We start from the raw sequence: 25217 nt of genomic DNA on the forward strand, positions 1-25217 counted from the left end.
TCACCCAGGAGTGGGAATCCTTGTTAGGTAAACACATCTGAGGCTTTTGAAGCCTGCTCAGGCCCGCACCTCCCTTGAGTTTCGGTTTTGACTTGGGGAAGGGCCCAGCACCGCCCTCGGGTATGAGGGAGCAACAGAGGAGGCGGGGAAACACTTTGAAAACAAACGGTACGGCGGGGGGCGGGGCGGGGGGGGGTGTCTGTGACACAGCTCAGTCATCCAGTGAATGACGGATGATCAGATTGATGGAGGAGTTGAACAAATGGATGGAGGCAAAAGTGGGTGCTGGGTGAATGAGCGACAGGAGCTCGCGTCTCATGAAGAATGAGCATTTGCTCAACAACTAATAAAATAAATGAAATAAATCTGAGCACCACTTGCATGGCTGGCTTTGTTGTCGGAGCGTGGGGGGGGGGGGACACAGCAGGGAACAGGACGGAAACCCCTTCCCCTGGGGTGTGGGTGTTTACTGTGGCTGCCATCACCTGGACTGTCCCTTTGGGTCCTCTCGGCAATCTCAGGACCCACTGACCCATTTTGCAGATGCAAAAACCTAGGCACCAGAAGGTGAAGCGTCCTGCCCGAAACTGTGCAGCTAGGAAGCTGGGGCACAGGGAGGTTAAGTGAGTCGCCTTAGGTCACACAGCAAGTTCAGCGAACCTGTGTGAGAGGGAGCCGGAGAAGGGTAGGGGGTCTGCAGGCGACCCGCCGTGGGCTCCACCCGCGTCCGCTACGGCAGTTAAAGGTCGAGTCCAACTTTCGGCCACGAGAGGGCGCCAGCGAGCCTCCGGCCAGCCCAGGAGCGCTCGGCCCCCTCCCGCAGGAATGCGGGTGGTGGAGGGAGGGGACGTTGGCCGCGCGCCCAGAGCAGCTGCTGCTGCCGCTCGGATTCCGCCCGCCTTCCCCTCCCTGGGACCCGGGGTTTGCAGCAAGGAGGCCGGGGCGGGAGGGACGGCGTTGCAGGGATGTGTGGCCTCTGTTTTCGCTCCCTCCTCCTCCAGGCTTCCAGCCCACAGCTTCCCGGGAAAGGCCGGGCCGGATCCAGGAGGCAAGAAATAATACAAATACCAGCATTTCAGCGAACGGCTTCATTTGTGAAACACTTCAGTCCTGGCACTTAGCAGGGGCTCTCTCGCCAGCAGCCCTTCCATTTCACAGATGAGGAAACCGATGCTCAGAAAGGTGGCGTTTCCTGCTCAGGTAGGAGGTGTCAGGAGCGTCTCGGTCCAGATGAGGCCGCCAGGACGCGTTCTGCTTGGTCACCTTGTGTGTCAACCCAGGCTCCTCGGTCACTTCTTGGTCCCTGAGGCTTCGGGAACTGGCTTTGCCTCCTGATCCCTAAGGACACGCCCCAGATGCCTCTGGTTCCCGGTCCAAGGAGGCCTGCTAGCAGTGACAAATTTCAGGGGAAGCTTGTTCCTTGCTGTGGGGGAGGAAGAAGAATTCAGCAGTCGCATTTGGGGTTGATTACTGGGTCTGAAAGCACCGGGATAGGCGCCCTAACAGAAGTGAAAGCCTGATCAGGGAAAACTGCCCCCAAATAAGCAGCTAGGAGGGCCCAGAGAAACCTCCTAACCCACCCAGGCTGGGGAATCAAAGAAGGCATCCTGGAGGAAGCGGTATTTAGGCTGAGACCCGAAAGTCTGAAAGTCTCAGGACAGTAAGAGGAATCTGGTGAAGGGTTAGGGGTGGGAGACAGAAGTAGGTTTTGTTTCAGGGGGAGGGAACAGCCCATGTGAAGACGTGGAAGAGACGTGGGGCATTTGGGGAGTTGTAAGAAAAGGGTCTTGAAATACTTAATAGGCCACAGGGAGTCTCATTTTTAAAATTTGTTTGATTTAAAAAAATTTTTAGTTTATTTATTTATTTTGAGCAAGAGAGCGCGAGGGCAAACGGGGGAGGGGCGGAGAGAGAGGATCCCAAGCCGGTTCTGCACTGTCAGCACAGAACCTGTCGCTGGACTTGAACTCACGAACAGCGAGATCATGACTTGAACCGAAATCAAGAGTCGGATGCTTAACCCCGACTGAGCCACCCAGGTGTCCCAGACACGGATTCATTTTGATGCCTTAATTTACCCACCCATTCTTTCAGGTGTCAGATATTTGGGTATCTATCATGTGCCACATACTCTAGTAGGGGTTGGGGGTGTGGTCGAGGAGAGGACAGTCTCCTCCCCAGGGAGGTGACATTCTAGTGGGGGGAGACAGGCAGGAAACATAACTTTCGTGTATGTCAGGTATTGACAAATAAAGCAGGTTCAGGGGATAGGGCGATAGGGTACGATCTTATGGCCTCTCTGAGAAGGTGACATCTGAGCACCTTCATGAACCGAAGGAGGGAGCCATGTGGCTATCTGGGAAAAGCGTTCTAGGCGGATGGAACAGCAAATACAAAGGCCCTGAGGTAGGAATGTGCATGGAGCATTTAAGGAATAGTAAGGAAGGGCACCTGGGTGGCTCAGTCGGTCAAGCGGCCGGCTTCAGCTCAGGTCATGATCTTAAGGTTCATTAGTTCGAGCCCCACATCGGGTTCTGTGCTGACAGCTCGGAGCCTGGAGCCTGCTTTGGATTCTGTGTCTGCCTCTCTCTCTCTGCCCCTTCCCTGCTCCTTCTCTGTCTCTGAAAGAAAATAAATAAATGTTAAAAAAAATTAAAAAAAAAAAAAAAGAAATAGTAAGGAGGTGTTTCCAGAATGAAGCGGGTGAAAGGGAGAGAGTAGAAGATAATTTGGGATTAATATTTAAGGGTCAGAACATGTAGGAGGCCTCATAGCTGTGGATTTTGAATCTAAGTAAGAGGGGGAACCATTGGAGAATTTTGAAAAGAAAAGCAATATTATCTTTCTGTTTTAACAGAATTAGTCTGGGCAGGTCCTTTCTTCCTCTGACCTGAAACCCAAAGGTGATTTTCACTTGGTTCAAAGCAATAAGAAGGGCAAATTATTCCATGACATAAAAATAAGGCCACATTATGTCACAGAAAAGTTGAAAAAATGGGGGAAGAGTGCACTTCATATTACAGGCACCCTAATCTCCATAATATGTAAAGAATTTCTAAGAATTAATAATAAAAATATAAACAATCCAGGGGCGCCTGGGTGGCTCAGTCAGTTAAGCGTCCGATTCTTGGTTTTGGCTCAGGTCAGGATCTCACAGTTGGTGGGTTCAAACCCCACATAGGACTCTGTGCTGGCAGTGCGGGACCTGCTGCAGATTCCCTCTCTCTCCCTCTCTTTCTGCCCCCCCCAAAAAAATATAGATAAGCAGTCCAATAGAAAAACTTGAGCAAGGGGCACCTGGGTGGCTCAGTCGGTTGAGCGTCTGACTCCGGCTCAGGTCATGCTTAGGTCATGATCTCGCGGTTTGTGAGTTCGAGCCCCACGTCAGGCTAGTGCTGCCATCTCAGAGCCTGGAGACTGCTTTGGACTCTGTGTCTCCCTCTCTCTCTCTCTCTCTGTCCTTTCCCCCACTCGCACTCTCTCTCTGTCTCTCAAAAATAAATAAAAGCGTTAAAAAGTCAGAAAACCTTGAGCAAAACGTGTGATCGGGATGTTCACAAAAAATGAAGTACAAACGGTTCTTTGACATGTGAAAGGACAGCCTTACTCACAATAAGGGAAATGCAAGTTAATATCAGAGAAATGTGCACTGGGTGTTGTATGGTAACCAATTTGACAATAGATTTCATATTTAAAAAATAATAATAAGGGGCGCCTGGGTGGCTCAGTCGGTTGGGCAGCCGACTTCGGCTCAGGTCATGATCTCACCGTCTGTGAGTTTGAGCCCCGTGTCGGGCTCTGTGCTGACAGCTCAGAGCCTGGAGCCTCTTTCAGATTCTGTGTCTCCCTCTCTCTGACCCTCCCCCATTCATGCTGTGTCTCTCTCTGTCTCAAAAATAAATAAACATTAAAAAAAATTTTTTTTAAATAATAATAAAAAAATAAAACAGTATGGTTAAAAAAAAAAAGAGAAATGTGAAGTACTGATTTTTACCCATCAGGTTGGCCAAAGTTTAGAAGACTAATCACGCACAGTGCAGTGAGGCTATGAGGAAGTGACCATGTTAACATATGGACATCAGTCCTTCCCAATAGAGATGAATTTGATAATGTTCTTAGAAATGACAAATGCATAGTTTCTTTGGCCAAGTAATCCCAAGACAGAGACGCTTGCACACATGTGAAATGATGTATGCACACAAGGTCATCCGTTGCAGCCGTTTACATAATAGGAGAGGATTGGAGGGAGCCCAAAGATTCATCAGTACAGGACCAGTTGCATAAATTATTGTCCATCTACACAATGCAATATTTTGCAGCTGTGCAAAGGAATGAGAATGTCTGCTAGGGCTGATCGGGAAACACTTCCAGGATGTAGTATTCAAGGAAAGATCTCATAGTATGCTGCTTTTTGTGAAAAAGATCACATATATATATATATATATATATATATATATATATTCAGTTTTTCCAGTATATTTATTTTTTTTAATGTGGTAACATCTGCACAACGTAAAACTCATCATCTTAGCCATTTTTGACGTACAGTGGAATGCTATCAAGCACATTCACATGGCCGTGCGACCATCCCCACCATCCGTCTCTAGAACGTTCCGCCTTCTCAAACTGAAACTCTGTCCCCACGAAACACTGACTTCCCATTCCCCCTCCCCCAGCCTCTGTTAACCTCTGTTTTACTTTTTTGTCTATGGATTTGCATCAGTGGAATCGTACAATGTGTTTATCCTTTTGTGTCTGGCTTATATCTCTCCACTTAATGTCTTCAAGGTTCACCCATGGTGTAGCAGGTGCCAGAATTTTCCTCCTTTTTAAGGTGGAATAACATTCCTTTGCGTGTATATACCACAGTTTGCTTATCAGTTTTTTTCTTGTATAATCAGAAAGAAAATCTGGATATCACGTTCTGTCGGTCTCTCTCTCGAAAACAAATAAACATTAAAAAAATTTTTTTTAAATGGGGCACCTGGGTGGCTCAGTTGGTTGGGCGTCCGACTTCAGCTCAGGTCATGATCTCACAGTCCATGAGTCAGAGCCCCATGTCTGGCTCTGTGCTGACACCTGGGAACCTGGAGCCTGCTTCGGATTCTGTGTCTCCTTCTCTCTCTCCACCCTCCCCCATTCGTGCTCTGTCTGTCTGTCTCTCTCTCAAAAATAAATAAACATTAAAAAATTAAAAAAAGAAAGAAAGAAAATCTGGATAGATAACTCGAGGTGGGAGGTGTCAGGACTTGGGCAGTTGAGGAAAGGAGGGCAGGAGAATTTTTTAAAATATTTATTTATTTGTGAGAGAGAGAACATGAGCAGGGGAGGGGCAGAGGTGGGGGGGAAGAGGATCTGAAGCAGGCTCTGTGCTGACAGCAGAGAGCCCGATGCAGGGCTCAAATCCATAAGCTGTGAGATCATGACCTGTGCCGAAATTGGACGCCCAACTGACTGAGCCACCCAGGCGCCCCTAGGAGAATTGTTTTTTAAAGTATTCTTTCAGGTGTGCCTGGCTGACTCAGTCAGTAGAGCATGTGACTCTCAATCTCAGGCTTGTGAGTTCAAGCCCCACGTTGGGCATTGAGCCTACTTAAAAAAAATTAAATATATATATATATATATATATGCACATATATATTGATTTTTTAAAGCACTGAGCATTTTAGCTAGTCAAAAGCTGATTTTAAACATCCTCTGGGGGGGGGGTGCTTGGGTGGCTCAGTTGGTTGAGCATCCGACTTCAGCTCAGGTCATGATCTCGCGGTTCGTGAGTTCAAGCCCCGCCCCGGGCTCTGTGCTGACAGCTCGGAGCCTGGAACCTGCTTCGGATTCTGTGTCTCCCTCTCTCTGCCCCTCACCCGCTCATACTCTGTCTCTCTCTCTCTCAACGGTGAATAAACGTTAAAAAAAATAATTTAAAGATCCGCGGGGCGCCTGGGTGGCGCAGTCGGTTAAGCGTCCGACTTCAGCCAGGTCACGATCTCGCGGTCCGGGAGTTCGAGCCCCGCGTCAGGCCCTGGGCTGATGGCTCAGAGCCTGGAGCCTGTTTCCGATTCTGTGTCTCCCTCTCTCTCTGCCCCTCCCCCGTTCATGCTCTGTCTCTCTCTGTCTCAAAAATAAATAAACGTTAAAAAAAAAAAATCCTCTGGGCTGTTGCGTGGAGAATGGATTGTAGGGGGAGTGAGTGCAGAAGCGGGGAGGGGGCTGGTGCAATGCTCCAGGTGAGAAATGATGGTGGTTGGACTAGGGTGGGGGCCCAGAAGGTGTTGCAAAACGGTTGGTTGGATATATTTGAATATATTTTACAGGTCAAGTGAGCAAGATCTGATTAGCTGTGAGGTATGATGACTCCGAGAGTTTTGGCGTGAGCAATCAGAACAGACTTCCCTCTGCTAAGATGGGGAGAGAGGACAGAGGGGCAGGTGTGAGTGCAGAAATCGAGAACCAAGGGTTAGTGCGTCAACACCTTCTGAACGTCGGCCTATTTCTGTTGTAAGCAATAGCATCCAGCTAAAATGTAGTAACAGTCCCTGCCCCAAAACACACACTCTGCTTTTGCTTTTGTGTTGCCATCTGGATTGGTGGTGATTCTTCTTTATACGCAACAGAAACTGGCTCAGGGTGATTTAAGCTGCAAAGGAATTTACCCGGTTGGATGCTGGGGGCTAATGAAATCACCAGCCTTCGAAGATGGACGGGGACAAAGTGGGGGTGCAGGGCAGGAGCTTAAATCCTCCTCCTGAATCCAACCTGAAACTCTGGCTTTCCATGACACTTCCGTCAATGCCCCTGTCTCTTCTGCCACCTCCCTTTCCTGATCCCTCCTTCTTTGGGGGGGGGGGTGGGTTCTCAACTCTAAATCCTGTACATCTGTTGAGTGGAATCGGGGTCACATGCTCACTTCCGTAGCCACTGGGGAATCTGAGAAGAAGGTCTGGTATGTTCTCACACCAGGAGTCTATGAATCTGGGGTTCGGAATACTGTATACCCCACCTGTAAATAACTATCGAGTTTGGCTTCACGCACGGTGACTTTGATGGCTTTTCCTTGTTGGCAAGAAGATAAATTTGTCTTTTATTTTTTTTTTAATTTTTTTTCAACATTTATTTATTTTTTGGGACAGAGAGAGACAGAGCATGAACGGGGGAGGGGCAGAGAGAGAGGGAGACACAGAATCGGAAACAGGCTCCAGGCTCTGAGCCATCAGCCCAGAGCCCTATGCGGGGCTCGAACTCACGGACCGCGAGATCGTGACCTGGCTGAAGTCGGACGCTTAACCGACTGCACCACCCAGGCGCCCCTAAATTTGTCTTTTAAAATAATTTATTTGGGGCGCCTGGGTGGCTCAGTCGGTTAAGCGGCTGACTTCGGCTCAGGTCATGATCTCGCGGTCTGTGAGTTCGAGCCCCGCGTCGGGCTCTGTGCTGACGGCTCAGAGCCTGGAGCCTGTTTCGGATTCTGTGTCTCCCTCTCTCTGACCCTCCCCCGTTCATGCTCTGTCTCATAAATAAACGTTAAAGAAAAACTTAAAAATAAATAAATAAAAAAAATAATTTATTTACGGGAGTTTTTGGTTTTTTTTTTTTTAAACAAGAGAATATTGGACATAGAATTCGGGACAGTGGAGACTCGTGGGGTAAGGCAGGCAGCAAATATCAATAATGTTCTAATGGTGGAGTCTGATGGTGGGCTCGTGCGTATGTGTTTTGCTCCCCTGGTCTTTTGCACACATGCATGATGTCAGTCAGAGTCCCGGATGGAAAGAGATAGTACACTCAAAGCGGGTAATTTGGGGCTCCATGGAGACAGGGACAATTGCAAAAGTAGAGACAGAAGGCGGGTAGTGCAGTGCCATTCTGCCGGCCTCTGGGGGGTCCTATCACCATCTTTAGCTGAAAGGGGCAAAGGGGGAAGTGGCTCTTAGACACTGGAGCTGGGGCCATCTGGCACCATCTGCCATAAGGCAGTGGCCCCCATGGAGGGAGCTCTTGGGGGGGGGGGGAGACAAATACTCTGGCCTTTCTCCTCCCAGCCTCTCATCCCCCGCTGATGCCTCCTATCGGCAGAGCCCCACGCAACCGAAAACTAGATGTGGAGGAAACCGGCTGATGTAAGCCTTGGGTGAACCTCTTGAGGCAGCCCAAAGACCTTTTTACACACGTGTGCCCCTTATATTCTTTTTAAAAATGTGTTTAAATTTTAAATTGAGATGTAATTCATATACCGTGAAATCTGCCATTTTAAAGCGTGAGATTCAGTGGTTTGGGTCAAGTCACAAGGCTGTGCCACGGGCGTCATGATCTGATGTCATACATTCTTTTGAAGGTATTTCCAACACGCTTGAGAAATCCAATGTCGGGGAGGGGAGAGGAGGGGCCCATTTGAGAAAAAAATAGTAAGCAGCTCCATTATCTCTGACTCAAAGACATGTGTGGAGGGCCCTGGACTCAGTTTCCCTTTTCCTAGAAGATGTTACTAGAGGCCCCTGGAGGTCAGCGTAGACTGAGTTGGAGAGACCCAGGCTTGATTCCTGCCCCTCCCTCCGCTCTGGACAACCTCGGTTTCCTCACTTATGAACTGGGCAGCTTCTGAGTGCCTCTGTCTACTAAGGCTGCAAAGAGCAAACATTGATGAAAACCCCTTCGCCCGGGGCCTGGCCCTCCACGGTGGTAGCCAGACGTGAAGCATCACAAAGACTCCACCTCCAGCGCGCGGGACTCTTCCTGTCATTTCGGTGCTGTTACCGTTAGCTCTGCTCTCCAGGAGATGCCACCAGCACGTCACCTGCCCAGGGTCACCCAGTGAACAAGAAACAGAATCAGCACTGGACACGGAGTCAGTCCATTTGCTTCCGAATTCTCCACATGAGGACCAAGAAACTTGGTAATACTCTCTTGGGGGCTCCAGTAGGACCCTTATTGCTTAAAAAAATTTTTAAGGTTTATTTATTTATTTTAAGAGAGCGAAAGAGCAGGGGAGGGGCAGAGAGAGAGGGAGAGAGAGAGAGAGAGAGAGAGAGTCCCAAGCATGCTCCACACTGTGAGCGTGAAGCCCGATGTGGGACTCAAACTCATAAACTACAAGATCATGACCTGAGGGGCAACTGGGCGGCTCAGTTGGTTAAGCATCCGACTTTGGCTCACGTCATGATCTCATGGTCCGTGAGTTCGAGCCCCGCGTCGGGCTCTGTGCTGACAGCTCAGAGCCTGGAGACTGCTTCAGATTCTGTGTCTCCCTCTCTCTCTGACCCTCCCCCGTTCATGCTCTGTCTCTCTCTGTCTCAAAAATAAATAAAACATTAAAAAAAAAAAAAAAAGATCACGACCTGAGCCAAAATCATGGGTTGGATGCTTAACCAACTGAGCCACCCAGGCTCCTGCTTTTTAAAAATTTTTAATTGTGGGGCTGCCTGGGTGACTCAGTCGGTTAAGTATCTGACATCAGCTCAGGTCATGATCTCTCATGGCTCATGAGTTTGACCCCGCGTGGGGCTCTCCTCTGTCAGCCCAGACCCCGCTTCAGATCTTCTGTCTCCTTCTCTCTCTGCCCCTCACCCACTCACGCTCTCTCTCTCTGTCAAAAGTAAATAAACATAAAAAATAATGAAAAATAAAAATTTTAATTGTGATAAAATATACATAACACGAAATTTACCATGCTCACCATTTTTAAGTGTTCAATTCTGTGGCGTTAAGTACATTCTCGTGGTTGTGCAGCCCTCCCTACCACCCATCTCCAGAACGCGTTATGTCTTGCAAACTGAGACTCTGTCCCCCCAAAACACTGACTCCCCACCCCCTCCTGGAGCCCACCATCTACTTCCTATCTCTGTGAATGGGACTCCTCTAGGGACCTCATCCAAGTGGAATCCTACAGTATCTGTCCTTTCGTGTCTAGCTTATTTCACGGAGTATAATGCTCTCGAGGTTTATTCGTGTTGTAGCAGGTGTTGGAACTGACTTCCTTTTTAAGGCTGAATAACATTCCGTCGTGTGGATGTACCTCATTGTGCTCATCCAGTCTTCTGTTGATGGACCCGTTGATGGGGTTGCTTCCACATTTGGCCGTTGTGAATCATGCTGCCATGAATGTGGGTGTGCCAATATCTCCTTGAGACCCTGCTTTCAGTTCTTTGGGGTCACACCCAGAAATGGAACTGCTGAGTCACGTGATAATTCCGTGTCGTTTTTTGAGGAACTATCGCGCTATTTTCCATAGTGACGGTACCATTTTACATTCTCACCGACAGTGCACAAGGGTTCCAATTTCTTCATATTGTCACCGACACTTGTTATTTTCTCGAGTGTTGTTTGTTTGTGCGGTTTATTTATAGCAGTCGTTCTAATGTGTGTGAAGTGAACCTTATTGCTTTTTAAATTTTTTATTTAGACATAGGGAGTTGAGCTTTATTAAATATTTAATATAGGGATTGCTAGTGGTAACAAATATATATCTGATGAAAAAAATATACATGTGCCGCTGGTGAGTGCATGAAACATTTTGCTGATGGGCTGTGTGACCAGAAAAGTCTTGAAGACCCCTTAGTCAACTCGGTTCTATGTAGAGGGCATTTTAGATCATCCTTGTATTTCCAGGCCCAAGATAATAAAGTCCAGAGGTTGAATGAGGCAGTCTATTTCATCTTTCAAGGTCCAGCAACAGTGTCCCCTCCTCCAGGAAGCCTCCCTTGCCTTCCCAGACACAGCTCCAGCCTCCCCACTCTGGGCTCCTCAGCCCAGGGTCCAAGGCTCCCTCTTTCTGTCCCAGCCCTGACCATGGTCGGGGGGCGGGGGGGGGGGGGGGCGCGGTGTGTGTGCCTGGAGGCTGACGGATTTCTGGGGCCCCACCAAGGCCCAGGCACAGAGTGGGTCAGGCAGGTTGCTGAGTGCATGAATGAATGAAGAGTCCGTAGAGGCCTCTGAGATCGGTATGAACTGAAGACGCCTGGCTGTGCAGAGGTGGGGAGGGTCGGGTGAAGCTCTGCTCACCGGGGCCATATTCGGATGCGGAGGCAGCCGCAGGCCAGACATCGGAGGCCAAGGTTGAGGAAGCGCGTCCAGCGGAAGAGCAGGCGGTGGGAGGTGCGCACGTAAAGGCTGCCGGAGGGGTCCACAGCCTTGAGCGCAGCCAGCGGGGTGTAGCGGGCGTTGGTCTGTCGGCGCAGGGGGGGTCTGGGTGAACTGATGACCTTGACGATGACCTATGGGGTGGAGCCCTGAGTTCTTGGATTCAGGGAGGCGGGGTTTGCAGGGTGGGGCACACTCCCCCCCCCCCCCCGCCCCCCCAGCCGCGTCTTTGGGCCTCTGCGCTCCCCCTCCCCCCACTCACCTGGGCCACATCCTGTGGGCTCTGCCCTACGGAGCGAAAGAGCTCCCTGGAGGCTGGGAGGTAGAAATCTCGGAAGTAGTGCAAGGTGTCAGGGTCGGTGTCTGGGAAGTCGGCCGTGGAAACCTGCTCCAGGAGCTTCCCCTCAAAGTCAGTGACCACTGGACCAGGTTCCACCAGGGTGATGCTGGGGATATAGGGAGGGGCACCAGGGCCTGGTACCCCGACCCCCTCGCGGCCCCATTAATGTCCCTCTCCTCCTCGCTCTCCCCATCCTTCCTGGTTCCCCAGCCCGTCCACTGCCCTTCCCCTGGTACCGCCCATCCTCTTCCCATACCTCCATTTTCCTCGTTCCTGATTCCATTTCCCCACCATCACTGCCTTCCCACCCCACTCCTCCTCGCTGCTGCCTCCGTTTCCCTTGTCTTTCCCCACCACTGTCTCCCGTTCCCCCGTCACTACCCAAACACCAGCCTCACAAGATGTTGAACTGCAGCAGCTGGACAGCCAGGCTCTCAAAGAATCCCTCCAGGGCGAACTTGGAGGCTGCATAGACTTCATTGAACACGACACCTGAGAGGATTGGAGGAGGTTGAACCCTTTCCACCCGAGAGGATTGGAGGAGGTTGAGCCCTTTCGGGTCTGGGTGATGGGCTTGTGGGTCCGGAGGGACATGGGGTCTTCAGGAGACAGAGCAAAGAGGGTTTGAAGATCAGGATGAGGGGCTATCGAGGGCCAACATGGTGAGTGTATGTATGTATGTGTGATGGGAGCATATGGGCTCAGGATTAGATTGTCCTGGGTTGCCCTGTGCTCCACCTATCCTTAGCCCTGGAAAACCTTTCTTCCCTCCATCCTCTAAACCTCTGGGCCACTTGAGCATAGGATTTCCAGGGCCCCTGAAGTCAAGTCCGATTCACTGGGGCTCTTATCTGTTTTTATTAAGAGGGAATGTAGCCCCTGAGGTTAGGAGGTGCAGCTGGAAGAGGGACCAAAGAGATGGGGCTGAGTAGTAGAATCAGATTCTTAACAAGTAAGGGGGATTCTTTAAGGGGCCTGCTGAGGAGGGGGGCGGATCCCAGGGAGTTTCCTTGGGGAGGAAGGGAGTCTAGAGGGACTCAAGGAGGAAAGACCCAGGAGCCTGGATGGCAAACAGGTGTTCTCCATAGTAGGCCAATAGCAGACATCACTGCTCTCCGTTTCTGCAGAACCTCAGAGCCCCAGAGCTAGACGTCGCCAGGGATTGGTTGGAGGTGTTTGGCAAGAAAACGTCACAGAGGAGTTCTGACGGTTCTTTCGGGTTTGGGGAGATGGGAGAGACTTGTAGAGGTGTTGGGAAGTAGGTCTGATACTGGATGTGGATGGCCATTGGCAGTATTTGTAAGACCACTGCCTCCTCTTACAGTATGGTGGACATAGACTCTTCCCGAAATTCTTCCTTCAGAGCTTTGGAATCCTTCCCTACACGGGCTCATTTGGAGTATGAGCTAAAACCTATTTGCCATCCTTCCGGCCTGGGGAGGGTCAGACACTGGGGGGATTCGCAGGGCTGGGTCCCCAGGGCTTACCCTGCAGCCCCATCACACTGCTGACCACCACAATGTGGCCCTTTCTCCTTTTCTTCATGCCAGGAAGCACAGCTCTGACGAGACGCACAGCCCCGAAAAAGTTGGTATCGAAGACGTTCTGCATGGCAGCTAGGCTGAGCCCCTCCAAGGGCCCCACCAGGCCCACTCCAGCATTATTCACTAAGGGGGGGTGAGGTTACATTGAGGTCCCCCAAACCTTTCTAGTGCCACTCCTGTAGGGACATTCCCTGGATCATCCCATCCCCCGCTCCAAATTCAGGGCCAGGCCAGAGTATCTCGAGTGGAAGAGTGTGGAGCCCTGGTGATTTTTACATATAGTTTAACATTTGTTATAGGGACCCTGAACCCTGAGTGGGGGGGAAGGGCTGCTGGGAACAGCCTCCCCTTAATACATGAGCCGTTCAGCTCTGACCCCACATTGCATCAAAACAGCCACACCTGCCCTCCTTCAAAAGCCTCTGAGGGAACTTGTGTCGCTTCTTCAACAGAAGCTCTTTCCCCAAAATGACTCATCAGAGTAATTTTTCCAACTGCATATGGTTTTCTCCAAATGTGGGAAGTTCTATTCAATAAAATCCATCCTACACCCAGGACTCAAGTTTATTCTTGTATCCTTAATAAACAGGTACCCTGGGCTTTTAGCCGGCTTGTCTACCCCTTCTGTCCAGGGCTACAGGTTTCTGGTGAAGCAGGAAAGCTGGTGCTCAGACAGTGGAGAGGATTCGCTGGGACGAGGACCTGTGGTTAGGGCAGGGAGGGGAGTGACCCCCGGGGGCTGTTTGGTCTCACCCAGCACGTCCACTTCCCCTCCCTGGATGCAGCTGAGACACTGGGCCACTGACTCGTCACTGCACACGTCCAGCTGGGCCACGGTGAGGGTCTGCCCCAGAGCCTCTCCAGCAGCTGCTTCCAGTGCCCCCTTCTTTCCCAGGTCCCTCATGGTGGCCACCACTGGGAACAGAGACCGGTGTTGGGTCAGGCACTGGGCTCCTTTTCCCTCTGCATTCATTTGCATGTATTTCCATAATCTTGCATGCACAGTCACAGAGGGATGGGGACCCATAGGTTTACCTACTTACATTACTACATGGCCACAAATGCATATTTGTGTACATTCACTTACATGTACTTTCATCCATTCATTCATCCATCCTTTACTGAGCACCTACTTAGTATCCACTGTGCCCTATTCTAGGTGCTGAGACTATTGCATGAAATGAGATAGGCAAAGTCCCTGGCTTCACAGAATGTATAGCCCAGGAAGGAAGCCAATAAAATAAACACAGAACATATTGCCTTGAGGAAAGAAAGACATACTTAGGGTCAGTGTGTGTGTGTGTGTGTGTGTGTGTGTGTGTGTACATGCAAATAGCCAAGTTTCCATCATCTACAGAAATTTCAGCTTGTTGAATACCTGCCATGTGCCAAACACTGTGCTGAACACTTTAATAAACCCTACCTCTAATCCTTCCAATGATTAGGACTCTAATCCTCCCTACGATTAGGCCACCGACTAATTTTCCAAAGATGGCCACAATATCTTTCATCGCATACGCTCTTTGAGAACTTTGCTGCTCCCCCTCAAGTCATGAAATCTCATGTCCCTCTCCTTGAATCTTGTGACTAGCCGGGAGTCAATAGAATTGGGTGAAGGTAACATTGCATGGCTTCTGGGATTCAGCCAGAAAAGATGCTGCAGTTTCTGCCTTGTTTGCTGTAACGTTCACTCTCAACATCTTCAGCCACCTTGTAGCGGCCCAGCTATTCCCGAGACTACCTTGCTGGGAGGAAGCCCAAGCTAGCCAGATAGAGGGACCACATGGAGAAGCCCTGAGGTTCATGCCTGCCCAGGCCCATGACTACCCCGCACTGTTCCAGTTGTAGCCTTTGACCCTGAGCCAGAACTGCCTGGCCGAGCCCTTCCAAATTTATGGCCTTTGTAAAGCATGAGACACAGATGATTAGAGTTGTTCTATTACACCATAAGTTTTGGGATGATTTGCTGCTTAGCAATAGAAGCCAGGACAAGTAGGTGAAGTGGCTGACACACTGAGGCTCAGCAAAGTGAAGTTCCTTGTCTGTCCCGCCCCTAGTAAGTGTTAGAACTGAGACTTGTACCTGGGTTTGTTGGCGTGCTGAGCTCAAATACCTGCGTACCTGATTGTACCCCTCGTGCATGTACCCACAATCACACATGCACAGCCCTGGTGGGCACTTTCACATGATCCGTGGGCCCGTGTGATTCATGGGTGTCGCACAGATGAATGGGATCACATGCATCTACATACAGTGACAAGTGTGGCCACAGGGACTGGGTTGCCTGGGTTCAAATCCGGGCTCTGCCACTTTCCAGCTGGGCGACCTTGGGCAAGGATCTTTGGCCCAATGTGCCTCAGTTTCCTCATTTCTAAGATGGAGCTAATGGTAATGGCCACCTCATAGAGGTGATACGGGGATTAACTGATACACGTGATGCGCGACACTTTGATGAGAACCTGGCACATTGTAAGCACTCGGTAAACATCCTTCACACCTGATCTTCGCCAAAAGGCCGGGAAGTGATTGAATAAACATCCTTCAGCAGTTTTACACACTCACTGCGTGTGCACAGAGACACGTGCAGTGCTATGGCTTCCTTGCACCCTGGCCCTCAGACTGTCACACCCAAAGCTGTGTGTGTGTCTAAGACAGAGGGCAGAGGGCTGGGAGAATCAGCCCCGCCAACTGGGGCAATGCCCTTGCCCCCTGCAACCTCCTCTTACGTAGTGGCCCTGTGCCCACTTCAGCTCCAGCGTGCTCTGGGTCAGAGGTTCCTGGGGGGGGGGGGGGTGCAGACTGGCGCACTTTATTCCAGAGTTGCAGGAGGCCAGGTCCCTAGATTTAGAGCCCCCCCACCCCATTAAGCCCCCAAGGTCAGGGTCACTTAAGAGGCTTATTTCGGAGCAGTAATCAGGGGAGGGGTGGGGGAGGGGAGTCCTAGGGAATGCCAAGTGGAGCCTCCGGGAAGCCCTCCCCACCAGCCCTTTAAAAAATATCACCAACCTCCCACTTCCTACCACACTCTACCCTTGTTTTAGTTTGCTTCTTAGCACTTATTGGCACTAGACATATTATACAATTTTAAAATCTGTTTATTGTCTGTTCTCCCTCTCCTCCCTCACACCACTGCTCGGGGCAGAGATTTTTGTCTATTTTGTTCAGAGCTGTGTTTCCAGCACCTTGAATAGTGCCTGATGCCCAGTAGGTGCACAAGAAATATTGGTTGGATGAAGGGGTGATTCCTGAGCAGAGGTGGGAAGGGGGCCTCCATGTGTCCTGGGTCCTCCTCAAGCCCACAAATACAGCTGAAGGGATGGGCTAGTGGAAATAGTGCCAGGACGGCTGAAGGTTCTCAGAAGCCGTGCCCACCCCTGCCCTTCCCGGCCCCACCCTGGGCCTCTAACCTTGGTAGCGCTGCCTGTGGTCATGAGCCAGCTGTACTGCGAGCTCCAGGCCAATTCCCGACGAGCAGCCTGAGATCAGTACAGTCCGGGGTGCGTCGGCCATGTTGATCCCTCCCTGGATGGGTGACCTCTGCTGGCCAGCACCTGACTCCTGCCACCCATCCCTTGGCTCCTCTGCCCCCTCCTAGACACCCTCCAACGGATTCCCCGCAAGGGGAAGGGGTCCCAGATGATGCCAATTCCGAACGGACCCTGGACAGGCAGCTGGGAGGAAACCTTTAACCTCAAAATAGCCTCTTTCCTTTATCTGTGAAAAATTTCTTCTCCTCACTGCTACACTCATAACTAGGGTCTTTTTATTATGATTTCAAATTATTTAGGGCTGGGGGAACTAGCAGGGGTATTCCCTTCCTGTCTTTATTCTGGGCAAAGAATCTCTGATTGGAGGGAGAGAATGAGAGAAAATGACAGCGAGTGTGGTCCCAGAAGGGTCCTTTCAAAAAGGGGAATGGGCGTAGATATGTCCGAAGATGGGGTTAGACTAGGAAGAACTTCCCAGCAAGGCAGGGCAGGGCAGGGCAGGGCAGGGCAGTATCTTTATGAGAATCTTTTAGCAGGAGAAGTCTTAGCCTCAAGGTCCCTGAGGAGGGAGGAGGAGCAGCTTGGGGAGATTCCCTCTCTCTCCCCACCCCACAGCCCCCATTTCGCCCTCAGGCCAGATGGGGCCCCACCCCTCCTCTCCTGGGACACAGAGACTCTTTGTCCGTGGAGCCAGAGCCTGGGAGGGAGACACTGCCGGCTTCTCCCTCTTCTCCATGGTGGGGCAGTTTAGGGCCCAGGATACGCCCCTTCGGTTCCTCCTTGCAGAAGCACCCTGAGATCCTGCAAGTCTGTGCTTGTTCAATTGCACAGACAGCTCCATGTGACCCCCTGGGGGGGGGGAGGGAACTTCACAGTGTGGGGTCCCAGTAGGATGAGAGACAGCTCTGCCTCACCCCAGACGTGGCAGGGATCCACCTCCCCGCCACCTCCCCCTGCGGCAGTGCCCTGTTTTCAGATAGGGCAAGACGCCCCCATTTAATAGGGGCATATGTGAAGATTTGGAATTGGGGCTAGGGCATCCATTTGGGGACCTGAGTCAGGGAGAGGGGAGAGGATGGCTAGAGATGGAGATGGGACCCTTTGTTTGAAGGTTAAGAGTTTGGGGGGAAGTAGAGAGCTATGTTTTGGAACGCATGTCGAGGGTTTGGGGGTGAGGCCAGGACATCCAATTCTGGAATTTAGGTGGGGAAAGGAGAGTTTGGGGTAAAGCTGGGAACCACACTTCGTAATCTGGGGTGAGGTTGGAGGTGGGATCAGGATTGTCTACTTAGACACCTGAAGGGAAGGCCTTGGGATGAAGCTGGTACCTTTCATAGTGTGACTGAGCACTGGGGTAAAGGAAATGAGTGAGAATTGGGCATCAGGCTGGAACCCCATTTGGGGGCCTGGGTGAGACAGAATAGATTTGGTACAAAGCTATACCCCTTAATTCCAGGGCTTGGATGGAGGCTGAAGGTTTGAATGAGGCTCAGACTTCCCTTGAGGGAGCCTGTTAGGAGGAAGGAGTTTGGGGTAAGTCTGGGACCCCGAATTCTAAGGCTGGGTGGGAGTGACACTTTTCCCCCACTGTGGGGTGGGGCATAGAGGACCCAGCTCCTTGCCCAGGGCTCCGGCCTTGGCCGGCCAATCAGCACTCAGCACAAACTTTCCCAACTCCCCCACCAGCTGTCAGCCACCCCCCCCCTCCCTCCAGCGAGCCCCGCCCGGCCGGGCTCTGGAGCGCAGGGCGAGGCCAGGGCGGGGTCTCCCGCAGTCTCCTGCCGATCCCGAGTGGAGCCGGCCGCGGCAAGTGAGCGCACGGAGCCCGAGGAGACGCCGCGCCCCGTAGACGCCCCGGCCGGTCCCCGCCTTGCGTGTGGGGCCCGCCGGGATGGGGAGTCGCCGAGGCCTGAGCCAGCCGCGGGCCGGCCTCTGCCTGCTCCTGGCCTCGCTGCAGCTTCTGCTCCGGACGCAGGCCGGTGAGTCCGGAGGGAGGAGATAGGAAAAGGACCCCGGTGCAGGATCTAACGAGGTCCTAAAGATGGGGTGGAGTCAGGAATGGGGGGGGGGCGTGCAGGGGGGGCGTGCGCGTTGCGCGCGGATAGGGTGTTGTGTTCGGGCTCGCGTGTCAGACTCTGGGCGATTTGTGGGTGTGACAGCTGGCAGGAGGGGGGAAACGTGTGGCCGTGTTTTACTGGTGGATGCGTTGGAATGAATGCGACGTAGAGTTGTGTGTGCGGCAATGTGTGTGTGAGGCCATTCGAAGTGAAATCGTGTGTGGGAAAGTGGGTGTGGGAGTTGACGACTATTGTATGAATGTGGGTGATGGGTGATTCCTGGCCAAGGGGATGGTGATCGTGAGTTGTGGGTGTGTCTGTGTGGGGCTGACCTAAGAGAATAATCGTGTGAGTGTTACGCGTATGATTGTTTGTCTTTGGGTGACCCGATGAGGGTCGGTTGTGATTCTGGGGCGTAAACAATCGCCCAAGAGGACGTGAATGGGCGATTCTGGGGGTGAGGGCGAGTGGACGAGTAAGGGAGGGGGCTAATCGGGGACTCAGAGTTTCCTTTCCATCTCCCCTAATGGCTGCATCCTATTCTTCCTCTCCCTCCTCTGCCTCCAATTGGCGCGCGCCCACCTCCTCAGTCCCCACTTCTCCCCCCTCCCCCCACCCCGCGCTCCCCAGAGCCGCGATCAGCACCATGGACAGGGCCTCGGGAGGGCCGCGGTGAGGGGCGAGGCGGGGCGGGGCGCGGGGCGGGGCGGGGCGGAGCGCGGGCGGGGGCGGAAGTGGAAGTTGCTCCCCCCAGCCGAGCGAGCGGCGGGTGTTTTTCCCGAGGAATTTCTCAGGGGCCCCAAGGGTCCCGGGGGCCGGCGGACGGGTGAGTCAGCGCTGACGCACGCCCAGCTGCGCGCTTTTGGCTGGACGCCGAGCTCCGCCCCACAGGGTTCGCGGTTGGGGGCGCCCAGGGGTTTGGGAAGATTGTGGTCCCTCAAGTGGCATCCCTGGTCTGAGAGAGGCTGGGCTAGAGCCTCCTGGAAATCGCTCCCTAGGGTGAGCTCAGTCCCCCAACACACACACACACACACACACACACACACACACACACACACACCCCATCCTGCACTTTCTCACTTTCTCTGGAGTTCAGGGAGGTGCCTGTTCATGTGGATTATCCTAAATTGGCCTATGTCCCATTCCCATGCTGACACATCCATACATTCGTGCCATCATAGGCATCCATTCAAAATATAAGCCCTCTGGGACACCCCAAAGTGAAACACCGGGGCCCACGCCCCAGGCAACCCCAGCAGCCACCCGCCACAGGGTCACAGCCTTTGTCACCCTCCTACACGTTCCAACTCTTGCACATGTGTGCACTGGTATCCACACAATACAGTCAGCATTCACAACCAGTCACCTGCTCGCCGACTTGTCCGTACTCTCCCATGTGACCACAGTTCCCCATCTCAAGTGTCGCCTATTATAATCACGGACTCACCTGCGTGACCAGCCGGACTGTGAACTCAGTGCCAGGAGATACCCACCCACACATCAAATAGCTGCACCTCGGCTCTCCATTGTAGGCCAGATCCTTGGCCTATGCTGACAACGTGCTCAGCCATTCCCTGGTCCATACAGAGTCATGCACGTGCTTACACAATCTCATGTACACAGTAGCACCCACACCCACACCTGTGCTCTCCTGAACATCTGAGGAGATCCCAACCATGCCCCAGCCTAGTTAGGCCCTGCCTGCCTCCCTTCATATCCTAGACCCCATCCAACATCTTCCTGGGGCCCTGACCAGCACAGGAGAGAGAGTGGGGGAAGGTCAGGCTGGGTCCCTGACAGACCCCCACCCTCTGACCCTGCAGGCAGGACTCAATGCCTCTTGTGTGTCCCCTTGTCACAAAGCCAGCCATGAAAAGAAAGGGCAGTCAGTTTCTGAAAGGTCACTACAGAAGATATGCAAGATTGTAGCAAGAGACATTTGGGTTAGGTGCTGAGAAGGACTTTTTAAATGTGAGTGAGCAGCTGGTTGAGGGGACACCCATTCCTGCTGCATCGAGACAGGGGTCTGGGTGAGGGGAAAGCCTGGGAGAGCCACACTGTACGGGGTCGTGACTCTCAGCCCTCCCTGGGGCTCCAGCCTGGAGAGGGGGCAGCTGGGATGATCATTCCATGGGGGAGTGACCCTTGTGGTTGACAGAGCCTGGGAGCCCAGATCTTAGTCTCAGGGGACTGTAACCCAAATACCTCTTAATGACAGCCTAGCCAGAGAACAGGCAATTAGAGACGGGGCTGGTGGTGGCAGCAGCAGAACAGGGGTGTGTGTGTGTGTGTGTGTGTGTGTGTGGATGGAGAGAGAGGGGGATGAGGAGAGTAACCCCCGCCAGATATGCGTATATATGTATATATATGTATATGTCTATGTCTATCTATCTATGTATCTATCGAGAGAGAGGGAGAGGGAGAGAGAGGAGGGACAGAGGGACAGAGAGACAGAGAGGAAGGAGAACCATTGAAGTACCGGGAGACACGCAGAAAGAGCTAGGAAACAAGAGAGTGAGAGAGACAGACTGATTCAGAGTTGGATGCAGAGAAAGACCTGGAAAGACCAACACAGAAAGTGGGACAGAGAGAGGGCAGGGAGGGGGAGAGGAGAAAGACAGAACAGGAGGTTGGAGGCAAGAGTGAGCGGAGGCTGGAATAAGGGTCTGTAAATCTGGAGAATGAAGGGTCTGACCCAGGAGGAGCTGGGATGGGGGTCCCTCATCCAAGCCCCTATCTCCCCCAAGTCTGGCCCCCCACCCTCACTGCCAATGGTGAGGTCAGTAGAACCGCCCCCAGGGTGAGGTCATGGACAGATTTGACAGAATCTGACTCCTGCCAAGAGGCTGGGTCAGGGGGTCAGTGGGACAGTCTGCTGGGGGGAGGGGAGAGCAGGCAGGGGCTTTGGGCCCAGACGAAGCCCCCGCCCTCCCCTGCCCAAGCCATGTGGTTCCACTTAGCACTGGCCTGCTGTGTGGGGTGGGGCTGGTAGGATGGCCTGGATTAGGATCTGGTTGGGCCAGACCAGTTCCCTCCTTTGCTAGGATAAGAGGGATAGGGTCAGAGGGAGGAGGTCAGGAGGGATAGGGTCAGAGGGAGGAGGTCAGGAGGTTATTAGAGAGAGGCAGTCATCAGGAGGAGGTCAGAGAAGGTGATAAAATGGGGAGGTCACAGGTCAGATGGAGGAGACTGGGTTAGGCAGAAAGAGGAGGTCATGGGTGATGGTGATCAAGGAAGGAGGGGGTCAGAAGGAAGAAGTCAGGAGAGGTAGTGGTGAAAGGGAGTAGATCATGGGTGATGATCAGGGAGGAGGAATTCAGAGGAAGTGGCAGTCAAAGGAGGAGGTCAGAGGGAGGAGGTGGGGGAAACACACACTAGGAGCCCCCCCTCTCCAAGCGGGTTTCCCCTGGCAGGGGGCTTCAGGCTGGGAAGCAGCCCCAGGGAGTTGGTGCGGGGGAGAGCAGAGAGGGGGACAGTCTGGCTCTGGGGCTCAGGCCAGGAAGCCTTGATTCATCCCAGAAGTAGGTCAGCTTTTTTTTTTTTTTTCCCCTACCAAAAACCAAGCGGGGGGGTGGTGGGGAACAGGAGTCAACAGGCTGACGAGGCTGGAACAGCTGTGGGGTGGTGAGATGGGTCAGGTCCCGCGCCTGCTCCTTCTCTCTGACCCACAAACACCGTGGGGGGCTGAAGCCCCCAAACCTGAGCTACTCACATGGAGTCCTAGATTTGTTTTAACTGCCCTGCACCCCGGCTTCTCTCTACAGCAGACCCTGTGGATGTGCTGAAGGCCCTGGGTGTGCGAGGGGGCCAGGCTGGGGTCTCTGAAGGGCCTGGCTTCTGCCCCCAGAGGGCCCCGGAGGGTGACCGGGCATTCAGGGTTGGCAAGGCCACCACACTTGGGATCCCTACGTGGGAGCTTTTTCCAGGTGAGTCAGTGCAGGAGGGGTTGGGGGGAGTCATCCTGGGAGCATGGGTCTCTGCCAGGCCCTCTAAGCTGCCCCTTTCCCTCTGCCCCTTCAGATGGGCACTTTCCCGAGAACTTTTCCGTGCTGATCACTCTGCGGGGCCAGCCAGCCAACCAATCTGTCCTTCTGTCCATTTATGATGAGGGTGGTGCTCGGCAGCTGGGCCTGGCTCTGGGGCCAGCTCTGGGTCTCCTAGGTGACTCCTTCAGCCCCCTCCCCCAGCAGGTCAATCTCATGGATGGCAGGTGAGTATAGGGAAGGTTGGGGTCCAGAGAGAAGTGGGGTGAGAAGCACCCCCCACTGAGACTGTCCTCTTGCAGGTGGCACCGTGTGGCAATCAGTGTGGATGGCAGGATGGTGACTCTGGTGGCTGACTGTGAACCTCAGCCCCCCACGTTGGGCCAGGGGCCTCGATTCATTAGCACGGCTGGACTCACTGTGTTGGGAACCCAGGATCTCGGGGAGGAGACTTTTGAGGTAGGGGTTCAGTGGTCGGGGAAACTGAGGCAGGGGGCGGGAAGGCGTTTTGGCCAGCTTCACCCCAGGTCCAGGAAGCTGAGGAGAGGGAGTGGAATGCATCGTTGTGCATCTTGTGGTGCGTGAGATTGTAGAGCCACAAAACAACAGTACGCAATAGTGCATACTTGACTCGTGGTAGAATACGGTGGAGACGTGGGACTGTACTGGTTGCTACGATGGTGTGTGACTGTGTGTGGTTGTGATGTGTGTCCCCTCCAGGGGGCCAGGGACCACATTCATCTTGTTCCCCTCCTTATCCCCAATACCTTAAAGGGCACCTGGGACATATTAGGTGTCAGGTGCCTGGGGGCAAAGGAATAAATGTGCCTCTGATGGGACAGGTGTTGTAGGGTATGATTTATGGCTGTGATTTGGTGTGACCGTGACAGAATCTTCCTCCCTCTCAGAGGGATTGTGGGGGCTGTGGTGGGGCCACCCCCTCTTTATACTTATGGGGCCCTGGGTAGAGAAATACCAAGCCTTGGTGCTTGGAATAGGGTGTCAGAGTCAGCCTGTGGCTTTCTTTCCCTGGTCCCCATCCTCTCTCCAGGGAGATATTCAGGAGTTGCTGATAAGTCCAGATCCTCAGGCTGCCTTCCAGGCCTGTGAGCGGTACCTTCCTGGCTGTGACAACCTGGACCCTATAGCCACAGGGGTAAGTGAGGGGTTTGTCCTAAGGTCAGGCTGAATCATCCCTGGATCCAGATCTCAGGAATGAGTGAATTCTAACCCCTACCTGGGACTGAGTGACTCCTGCCCTCAAGAAGGTCCTAGGCATGAGTGACCTTGATCTAAGTCACATAACTGAGTGATTCTTGGATCCAGATCGTATGGTTGACCCTAGGTCACAGGACTGAGTGAGCCCTGGGTTCAAAACATGGGACCAATGAGCCATGTGCCAGCATGGTCCCAGATGACTGAGCCATGGGGGCTCCACTGAGGGGCTCTAGACCTGATGGAGGTCCTCTTCCCAGGCCGCCCAGGGTGAGCCAGAAACTCCAGCCCCTCGACGTAAGGGGAAGGGAAAAGGGAAGAAAAAAGGGCGAGGTCGTAAGGGGAAGGGCAGGAAGAAGAAGAAGAACAAGGAGACTTTGACCCCAAGCCTACCTCCTGGCTCCCTGGAGAACCAGGTAAGGGATCTGCAGCCACTCACCTCTGCTCTTTGACTGCCTGACCTCTGGTCTCTGATTCCTACTGACTGCTGGTACCTCATCCAAGTTCTATGCCTTTGGTCTCCAATCCCTGACCTTTGACTTGTCTCAGCTGACTGATATCTATGTCTGTGTGGCAGGGGGGCTGGAACTGTCTTATGAGCTTTCTCATCTCTGCTCCTCAATGTCCAGTTTTTGGGGCTGGAGGAAAGGGGCAAACCCAGATGATTACCTTATATTAGGAGGTTCTTGATGGAGGCTACTGCTTAAGGGCAGCAATTAGCTGGAGTGAATAATGGGTTCATTAGTTAGAGTGTCATTGTTTGGGATTGATTGGTCTAGGTAACTGGTGAGGGTTATTCATTGGAGAAGTCTAATTGGGGGGCACTATTTGGCTTTCCTGATAGAGATTGCGGGTTGGGAGGTCACTAAAGGGAGATATTGATTGAGGTTGATGTTTGAGAGGTTCCTAAGTGGGGGTCATTGTTGGAAGTCATTGATAGAGACCACTGTTGGTGTTATTGTTGTCACTGGTTTAGGGTTAATGGGAAGGGGCCATTGATGGGGATTATTAGTTGGGAAGGAAGGTAGGTCATCAGTAGGGGACCACTGATTAGAAGGCACTAGTGGGGTCACCAGTTATAGTCACCAGTTGCAGAAATGACTTTCAGGGGTCATGGATGAGATAATTGGTTTGGGAGTCCCTGATGGATTATTAGTTGGGAAGGCATTGATGGGTCACTGATTAGTGAAATTACTGTTTGGGGTCATTGGTGGGGTAGCAATAGATGGGCTCGTTCATGGTTGCTTGTTGTTGGAGGATCAGTGGTTAGGGGAATAATTGATTAGGGGGTCACTGGTAAGGCTTAGTAGTTGAGGGTCTACTAGCTAGTACTTGTTGTGGAGGGGGTCATTGTTTGGGGAGGTCACTGGATGGGAGAGTAAATGGTTGTAGTCATTGACTGCAGGGGCCGCTGATGGATCACTAGTTACAGGAATAACTAGTTATAGGAATAAAGGCCAGTGATGTGAGTTATTAGTTGGAGGGGTCATTGGTTAAGTCCCTTAGTGGGATCATTAGTC

At 52.5% G+C, this 25217-nt stretch overlaps 2 protein-coding genes and 1 long non-coding RNA gene across 7 annotated transcripts in view; 2 read left to right on the forward strand and 1 right to left on the reverse strand.

The window, feature by feature from the left end:
- Positions 1–914: 914 nt before the first annotated feature.
- Positions 915–13508, forward strand: LOC147583782 (uncharacterized). The gene is made up of 3 exons (XR_015248538.1): positions 915–1200; positions 8330–8887; positions 12961–13508. It is a non-coding gene; the product is annotated as an uncharacterized LOC147583782 (long non-coding RNA).
- RDH8 (retinol dehydrogenase 8) lies at positions 10861–16488 on the reverse strand. 3 transcript variants are annotated; one of them, XM_086699153.1, is made up of 6 exons: positions 16362–16488; positions 13708–13869; positions 12898–13077; positions 11809–11902; positions 11333–11516; positions 10861–11156 (listed from the first exon to the last, which is right to left on the reverse strand). In XM_086699153.1, the coding sequence occupies exons 1-6, from the start codon at positions 16462–16464 to the stop codon at positions 10989–10991; spliced, it is 891 nt and encodes a 296-aa protein (XP_086555279.1). In that variant the 5' UTR covers positions 16465–16488; the 3' UTR covers positions 10861–10988. The 3 variants fall into 3 exon arrangements, with proteins under 3 accessions (XP_086555279.1, XP_025772387.2, XP_086555280.1); XM_025916602.2 differs by having other exon boundaries at positions 10861–11204; XM_086699154.1 differs by lacking the exon at positions 12898–13077 and having other exon boundaries at positions 10861–11204.
- A 1704-nt stretch (positions 16489–18192) lies between these two features.
- COL5A3 (collagen type V alpha 3 chain) overlaps positions 18193–25217 on the forward strand; it is a 35639-nt gene continuing 28614 nt past the window's right edge. The window contains exons 1-6 of one of the 3 annotated variants that reach the window (XM_086699156.1): positions 18193–18421; positions 22267–22425; positions 22520–22709; positions 22785–22941; positions 23534–23638; positions 23958–24113. In XM_086699156.1, coding sequence (XP_086555282.1) covers positions 18334–18421; positions 22267–22425; positions 22520–22709; positions 22785–22941; positions 23534–23638; positions 23958–24113 — 855 coding nt within the window. In that variant the 5' untranslated portion in view covers positions 18193–18333. Of the gene's footprint in view, positions 18422–22263; positions 22426–22519; positions 22710–22784; positions 22942–23533; positions 23639–23957; positions 24114–25217 lie in introns of those variants that run through there. The other 2 variants (XM_086699155.1, XM_086699158.1) reach the window with 2 other exon arrangements.

This window comes from Puma concolor, chromosome A2 (assembly GCF_028749965.1).
Source record: "Puma concolor isolate L17-30 chromosome A2, mPumCon1.1.hap2, whole genome shotgun sequence".
NCBI lineage: Eukaryota > Metazoa > Chordata > Mammalia > Carnivora > Felidae > Puma > Puma concolor.

Bases quoted from the DNA above. Each gene is read 5' to 3' on its own strand.
- RDH8 (XM_025916602.2), bottom strand. From the start codon at position 16,464: ATGGCCGACGCACCCCGGACTGTACTGATCTCAGGCTGCTCGTCGGGA. The intron at 11,517-11,808 runs GTGAGGCTGGTG...CTATATCCCCAG, and splicing joins CTGCTGCAGTTCAACATCTT to CATCACCCTGGTGGAACCTG. The intron at 11,205-11,332 runs GTGAGTGGGGGG...TCCACCCCATAG, and splicing joins GCCCACAGGATGTGGCCCAG to GTCATCGTCAAGGTCATCAG.